Source organism: Aegilops tauschii, chromosome 2 (assembly GCF_002575655.3).
Source record: "Aegilops tauschii subsp. strangulata cultivar AL8/78 chromosome 2, Aet v6.0, whole genome shotgun sequence".
Lineage (NCBI taxonomy): Eukaryota > Viridiplantae > Streptophyta > Magnoliopsida > Poales > Poaceae > Aegilops > Aegilops tauschii.
Window position 1 is genome coordinate 380167577 of NC_053036.3, and position 8697 is coordinate 380176273.

The 8697-nt window shown below is 44.4% G+C and overlaps 1 protein-coding gene across 1 annotated transcript; it reads left to right on the top strand.

Moving 5' to 3' along the window:
- Nucleotides 1-2727: 2727 nt before the first annotated feature.
- Nucleotides 2728-3900, top strand: LOC109753186 (uncharacterized). Its single transcript, XM_020312108.4, has one exon. It carries the CDS (start codon nt 2943-2945, stop codon nt 3663-3665), a length of 723 nt encoding a protein of 240 aa, XP_020167697.1. The 5' UTR covers nt 2728-2942; the 3' UTR covers nt 3666-3900.
- The last annotated feature ends 4797 nt before the right edge of the window (nt 3901-8697 follow it).

Below are 8697 nucleotides of genomic sequence, written 5' to 3' on the forward strand. Positions count from 1 at the left end.
TCTTTCCTTCCCCCTTCCGTATACAAGGAAAGGGGGGCGCAAGGCACGGCAGAGCCCCTAGGGGGCGGCGGCCAAGCCCTAGGGTGCCCTGGCTGCCTCCCCTCCCCTCCCACCTATATATACATGGGGAGGGGGCTCCTAGAACACACACCAACATCTGTTAGTCGTGTGCGGCCCCCCTCCACAGATTACACCCTCGGTCCTATTCTCGTGGTGCTTAGGTGAAGCCCTGCGCGGATTACTTCACCATCACCGTCACCACGCCGTCGTGCTGACGGAACTCATCTACTTCCTCGACACTTTGCTGGATCAAGAGTTCGAGGGACGTCATCGAGCTGAACGTGTGCAGAACTCGGAGGTGTCGTACGTTCGGTACTTGATCGGTCGGAACGAGAAGAAGTTTGACTACATCAACCGCGTTGTCAAACGCTTCCACTTTCGGTCTACGAGGGTACGTAGACACACTCTCCCCCTCTCGTCGCTATGCATCTCCTAGATAGATCTTGCGTGAGCGTAGGATTTTTTTTGAAATTGCATGCTATGTTTCCCAACATAACAATGGTACCATACAAGCTGGGTCTTTCATTATCACCAAACTAAACACAAGATAGGAAGGAGAAAGGGATGGCCTTCACAAGCACGTGGTGTTGCGACTCCAGCGCCGATGCCTACATCTAGTTCTCTAGCACTATCGGCGCCTACATCCGCCGTTAACCCGGTCTCCGCGCTCCGTGGAAGAAGTGGATTGGGAGTAGGAAAAGGAGGAGGATGATGTGGACTGCCGGTGCAGAAGGATGGGAGGAGGCGGGGGCCTTGGCTTGCATCGCCGGTAGGCGGCAGGCGGCAGCTGTCGTCGCTCTGTAAAGAGAAGCGAGGGACGCAAGATTAGGGTTGAGAGGCTTCAGTAGGGAGTTTTATACCATTGACTCCCATCAGCAGGCGTACGTGGACTATGGGCTGGGCCGGAAACTCAAAAAGGTCTGAAAGTTTTGGCTGGCTTGTATTTATACCGGGCCTAGACAACATGGGCGAATTTTGGACGAAAATCTGAAATTCCGGACAAAATCCAAAACTCAGTTGTAAACTGCCACTGACAGGTACAACCAACGAAGGCTAGACCTAGAATTTTGTGGATTTGCTAACGAGGCATACAATTGTGGACGCAAACATTTGAGAGGTGATCGGTCACTATCCGTGTACGTCTACAGACGTCGGATTTGCTAGATCCGGCCGTAGATGCTCTGCTAGAATAAAACGTTAAGTAGCCTTTTTGGGAGGGTATATGCCTATGAAAAAAAATATTTTCTATGAATCTATTTTCGGTTTGAAAGTCTTGTGAGACAGAAATTTTCTATTTTTGAGATCATGATCGGTAATTTTTTATTCACTGAGTTGTGAATTGAACTCACGTAAGCGTCAAGTGGCTTAAGGGCATATTGTGACTCATTCAATTGAAGATTATAACTCTTCTTTCGCAAAGAAATGAAAAGATGTAGAAATCGCTAAAGTGGCGCAGCCTGGAGCATCCTAATTTTGGAGTATCTTTTTCTCGAATATGCATAAGCATGTGCACTATCTATTAAAGAAGATGATGGGGTAGATAACCCCTCCATGTTAGCGAGTATATATTACACCTTACATAAAACATGCAACGCCAACTCTACCTAGATCGCCTAAGATAATCTAACTCTTCGCACTAATCCACATTGGTAGAGCCTGAAGGCTTCTACCTCTCCCTTGATGATCTTTGTCCGTTTTCATGTTCTTCCTTCCACCTCAATTTTTCCGGACGAGAGCTTGCAAAGATGGTGAGGCGTCATCGATCTCTGGCCTTTTTGGAGTACTTGATTGCGTCGAATTTTGGCCTTTTTTCCTATCCAGTATCCACCTAGGGCTGCAAACGAGTCGAGTCCGAGCGAGTTGGACTAGAGTCAACTCAGTTTGTACAAAAATTTGAGCTTTCAAACTGAGCGAAACTCAAAGTTCAGCTGTAAAAAGTGACTCGTTTTAGCTTGTAATGATCTCGAGTCGATCTCTTCCGAACTAAATAATATTATTTCTTTGATAATCTAAGACATTTTTTTAACAAGATAGACCACAACACAACATAAGCTTAAATTTGACTTATTCTCTCTCAACTGAAGACTAGTACTCACTCCGTCTTGAATTATACTTGTTTTAGATTTCTCTAGATACGGATAGTGTCTAGCAAGAGATCATGAATGAACTAGCAAGAGAAAAAAAAGGTGTGCATGCACTCAAACTTTAGTCAGAATAACAGGATATTTAATACTCTCTCTGTTCCATTCCAAATTAGCTGACTCTGTTAGATACATCAGTATTTAGCCAAATATAAGACAACTAATTTGAGACTGAGATAATACATGACCAACCACATACTAAATTGGAACTAAATTTTCTCTGCGCTTAATTAAACTTCATGTTTGAAAGTAGCTAAAATGAAGAAAAACTATACATGACATATATGATAGTAAGTTATCACGTTTCTTTTTATCTTATGTGAAGATTATTAATATAATTATATGATATCAACATATCAAGCTAAAATGAGTGAGCCAATATCGGCTTAAAATCAGCTCGTTTCTCGATCAATCTAAATAAAATGTTCATACTCTAATTTCTTTTTGAGTCGAACCTTTGTTGCAGCCTATCAATCACGTCTCGCGCCCCATATAACCGAGCCGAGCAACAAAGCCGGGCGGGGTGACCCTTCCGGTGGGTCGCAGCCGCGCCCATAAAAAGTGAAACCCACCAGTCACCAGACCTCCTTACCTTCTCCCCCCCTTCCCCATCCCCATCACGTCGCCCGGCCGCCCACCGCTGGGACCCCGAGCCCACGGGGCCCTCAACCCCCACCCGCACGCGCGCGCGCCTCCCCTCTGAGCCCTGACCCCCTCGCCGGAGCGGCCGAGCGCGCGCCCATGGACGAGTACCGGCCGCGCCGGTCGCCGGCTACCGAGCGGTTCGTCGGGTTGTTCTCGTCGCCCTCCTCGTCGCCGACGGAGTCGTCGTTCGTCGCTGGGGATGAGTTCCACGAGGACGACTTCATGTTCTCATCCGCCCCAGTCGCCGCCTCGGACGCGCGGCCCGACGGGCCAGAGAGCCCGACCCGGGTTCCGCATAGCCACCTCGGTCTCCTCGCCGCGCTGCACGAGGGGGACAAAAGGCTCCTTGTTCGCCGCGCCGGGGGCGGGAGCGGGGCAGCGGCGTCGGCTGTCGCGGCCACCCCGGCCACGCTGCTCCGGCGCAAGGCCACCATCGCGGCTGCCACTTCGGCATCTGGTGGTTCGCTGTCGCCCACCCAGTCCCCTGCCTCCGCCGCGTGGGCTATCCCGGCGAACCCGAGGCCCAAGAACCGCGCACCGGCCCCGCAGTATCACCAGTCGGCTCCAGTTAAGGTTCCCGTCCGCCCGCCCCAGAAGCCGGCAATGGACAAGTGGGACGAACTGGACGACGATGACGAGCTCCGGCACGGGGATGCCGCCATGCTGCCCCCGCACGAGATGGTCGCGCGCGCGTCTGCTGGTGGCGCCGGGCCGGCCGCCCCCTTCTCGATGCTGGAGGGCGCCGGTCGCACGCTCAAGGGCCGAGATCTTCGACGGGTACGCGACGCTGTGCTTCGGCAAACCGGATGGCTCGACTGAATCCGGCGAGGTGATGTGGCTCTAGACTTCTATTCAGCTTAGAGTCATAGATTGGTTACATTAGCATATAATTCTTGTGGCGTTGTAGATCGGGAGGGAAGATGAGAAAGTAAGGTAACAGGTTGAGTTTTTTTGTGTGCAACTGCTTGCAATTTTGATCTCAGTGAATTGGAAGGATGTGTCTGTTATTACTGAAGTTTCAACAGTAATAAGAACTTGTGTCATGTATCGTAAATTGGGAGTTTTCTGTAATTCAGGAGGAAGGGCAATTTTGTCAACGCTGTTGAGTTTATCTCGACAATTCTCAAGGTTTATTTTTGTCCACTCGAATCCAAATGGTATTTCGGTTTTGTTTCTTTATCTCGTGATATCACACAATTGCATTTTGTTGTGGTAAGGTTATTTTTTCATGTTTGTTTCTTGCCGTATGTGCATTCTCTAATCGTAATTGATATGCTGTTCAACCATCTCTGCCTACTTCCTAGAGAATTTCAGAGTTCATTGTGTCAACAGTATGATCCCACGCAGAATCTACTTATGCTTTCGAATTTCAGAGTTCATTATGTCTATGAACTGCAAGCAATGTATCAAACTCATCAACCAATTATGCTTTGTTGGAAAGCAATGCCGCTTATGTCGTGAGAAGAACTTTGGTTGGTGCCTTGGTGGCTGTTGCCAGTGTTCTCCAGTCATAAGGTATTCTAGTTTATGGTCTTATTAGGTGAGCTTTTCTTAGTACTTCTCTACACTTGAATTTATACATCTTATATATAAAAGATTTGCTAGTTTGGATTGGTGGCACAATGACTGATTGCTACGCCCATTCTTTTCAAAACGAAACTGATTGCTATGTTTAGGTGTAGTATTCTAGTGGCAGCCATCTGGTCTTATCCATTCAATGATGTTTTCTCTTTCTGTGTCGATACTTATGCTTCGCTGTGACATACACTGCTGAAAACTGTAGTTGTATTCCTGCCATATGATCGCATGATCTTGTTAAATGCTTCAACGTATTCTATTTTCTGCTTACCTTAGGCTGAGATGCTCATCTGATGGACCGCTGTGTATTTAGGGACCCTGAACCATGTAACTTTTTCCCCTTAACCTGCTACATACATCAGAGAGCTCAAAACTTGTAAGCTAAATATGAAGATGGTTCTCTTGTTATAGTGTCCGGTGCCACTTTGAGTTCTGTTGAGCAGTCTTCATGCTTGATGTTTTGCGTTCAGCATTGAAGTAACCGAAATCAAAATGATAGCCAAGCCTGGTGCTTTCTGTCGATTGCGGTCTGCCCAGACGATTAGGATAGATAAAGTTTAGACTGTGAGTCAATCACTTTCTTCCACTTCCGGTGCTCCTTTGATGGGGAAGTTTGTTCTGCTGCTGCCCTTTTCTAGCCGGATCTTGCTTTATTCCTCTCTGCTCCTCTTCCCATTGTGGATTCCACATTTGGGTGCTGTGCTTTTCTTAGTCAATTGCTGGCTGGAGCTGGACCCTATTCTCCTTGCCAGCCAATTGAAGGATCACACCATTCGTAATTGTGGTGCCACTCTTTTTCTGTGGGTCTGCGGTGGGCTGTTGCTGAGAATAAGTTCACTGTCTGGCTCCATTCAATGAGAATCGAGAACTAACTCCCCTGCACTACACTGCACATTTGCTATCATCTCAAGGGCTTTACTAATCATTTATAGCATCCTGGAGGAACGGCGGCCGGCTGCTGGAGTACCTCTGTATACTCTGTTGCTAAGCTGCTCCGAGCCTCCGAGGTATAAAATGAGGAAAAATCATCTGTCTCATTTTGGTCACTGAACTTCGAAATGCCCTAAATACGGTCACGGAGGTTGCTTAAGTTGTCCAATATGGTCAGTATATAAGTTTCTGAGACATATCTATATGTACTCCCTTCATTTTTGTATACAAGGCCACTATCAAAATTACAATTTGCACCTATACAAGGCCACTAACACCAATCAAGATAAAATTGATGAGGTTTGTCTCGTACTAGCAACCGAGGACATTAATACCCCATGCATGCATGCAGGGGTGAGAAGGTTGGTTTGAATGCATCGAATTAATCAACCAACGAGGAATGAAGGAGTGAGAGAGTTGTCTTGTTGTGCGTTGGAGAGAAAAATACACATTTATTAACACGTCAAGCGAGGAGAAAAGACTAGTTGCAACATTTGGCTTAAGTGGCCATTAATTTCTATCTTGGTACCTGTAATATGGGTTTGTGGTATTGTATACAAAAATGGAGAAAGTACATACATTCTAAAATAGATGACTCAACTTTGTACTAACCAGTCAAAACGCATATTGAGTGACAACTCAAACCACCGGCACTAATTCATAATTTTAGCACAGCTCTAGCTATCACTCGTAGTTCAAAACTCATTTTATTCATTACATAGAGTTATTTTATAAATAAAATACAAATGCGCTTCAAATGGGTTGATTTTTTTTCCGAGAGTACACAAATCGCGTCCCATAACTTTATAGAAGGATAGAGATATGTACAAGAAAAGTTACAAGGGACAACACAAGTCGGAATATGTACAACTGCAAGCTCAGCTCCTACACCCAAACACTACTCCTCATGCTTCGTTTGGTAGAGGGGTTTTTCCAGCATCATCAGAGGGGGTGGGGATTTCAGAGATTTGGGGAACCCCCTCTTCCACCCAATCCCCTTAAATCCCCTTTGGTAGAGGGGTTTTCCAGCACCCGAGTGGGTGGGGATTTCAGAGATTTGGTGAATCCCCCTCTTCCACCTGAGTAGTTTCATTAGGGCCTACGGGTCCACAATAGTAGCTATATGGCTTTCACTCTCTGATCTTCGATATAATGATTTTCTCTGAGATCAATTTGTGGTGTGTTTGTTAGGATCCAATGACTTGTGGATTTATGATCAGATTATTCATTTATTTATCTTAATTTATAGCTATTTATGCTTTCCGATCTATGATTCTTCTTTGGCCACCAGTAGTTCTTCAGAGGAAGTGGTGCATAGCAGTGGGTTCAATCTTGCGGTGATCTTGTCTAGTGACAAAAGGGAGGAAGGTGTGTATTGTGTTGTTGTCACTAAGGGTAAAACGATGGGGGTTAATCTTATTGCTAAGTTTTCTTTTATCCACATTATGTCATCTTGCTTATTACGTTACTCGGTTTCTTGCAAACATAATACTTTGAGATGCATGCTGGATAGCGGTCTTGGGGGTAGAGTAATAGTTGTAGACGTCAGTAAGTTTAACGTTCTACTTATCACAGACGCAATGCCTATGTGAAATTATGCCATGAATGATCATAGTTATAACTTGTGTTATTATGTCAATTGACCAATAGTAATTTGTCTACCATGTCACTACATGCTTTCGAGTGAGATGCCAGTAGTGAGAACATATGGCCCTCGGGTCTATTCTCCATTAATACAAAAGTTGGTACAATTTGCTCTTTACTATTTTGCCGCTTTGCCCTATCACTATTTGCTTTTAATCTTGTAACTAGCAACAACAAGAGGATTGGCAACCTCCTTGCTACTGTTGGTGCAAGCAATTTTTTTATGTGTGCAGGTACTACTAACGTTGTTAGCTTGGTGTACTGGTTCAACAAACCTTGGTTTTTAACCGGGGGAAACACTACCTGTTGTCGTGCTACATCACCTTTCTCTTCGGGGAATCCAACAACTCCTACGGGAGTAGCACTCACAAATGAATCTCACCAATCCCCTATATCTCGCACGCATAGACTCACACATGAGAGAGGAATAACCAAACAACTTGGAGATCAAACAAAGGGAAATAATCTCAATAATATCACAAACATCCGCAAAAGGATGAATGATTAAACAAGTCTTGATCTCAAGATGAGTATAAACAGAGTTACAAACCCTAATCTTACAAATTTGAATTCCTCTACGTATGGTCATGTTGCGATGAATGAAAATGGAGATGGGCGAAAGAGAAGGAATGGATATCTAGTGGTTCTTCTCCAGATCTCTTCTTTCTCTGTCCTGGACGTGGTGACGGTGCCGCTCGTACCATGCCCCGTCTTGCGCTCATTTTGCTCCAATGAACTTTTGCCAAAAGGAAAGTTGTTCCAAATGGCATCGTTTGATGAGATGTTGATTGGTTTCCTTCCAAATATGTTTATTCCTACAGGTCAATAAAAAGAACAAGTTTTCTTCTTTCATGAAGGATTGGCGTTAGAAAGATGCGAGAAATATCAAAAACCTTTGAAAACCACATCAAAATCCTCTTATAAAAGTTGCAAAATATGGAGCCATCATGCACTAGTAAATACATTAGTCCCTCAACTGTTTTGTCTAACAAACTCCAAAACACTCAAGGGGCAATAGATTGCACCAACATAGGTGATTGGTGAGATTCATTTGTGACTAATCCATATGTTGATATTACTTTTATGATTGATTGTTGAGATGATTATTTGTGTTGAACGTAATGCTTGTTGTCTAATTTAAGGGCCACACAACATGATCAAAACACTTACATAGTTAAGCACATATTGTTTGGTGAATCCATGACCTATAGATGACAGGTGTTTGTATCAACAAGGTGCGAGGACAATATGAGAAGAACGAAAATGAAGGAAATATGCCCTAGAGGTAATAATAAAGTTGTTATTTTATATTCCTTATATCATGATAAATGTTTATTATTCATGCTAGAATTGTATTAACCGGAAACTTGATACATGTGTGGATACATAGACAAAACACTGCGTCCCTAGTAAGCCTCTACTAGACTAGCTCGTTAATCAAAGATGGTTAAGTTTCCAAACCATAGACATGTGTTGTCATTTGATGAACGAGATCACATCATTAGGAGAATGATGTGATGGACAAGACCCATCTGTTAGCTTAGCATAATGATCATTCAGTTTATTGCTATTGCTTTCTTCATGTCAAATACATATTCCTTCGACTATGAGATTATGCAACTCACGGATACCGAAGGAATACCTTGTGTGCTGTCAAATGTCACAACGTAACTGGGTGATCATAAAGATGCTTTACATG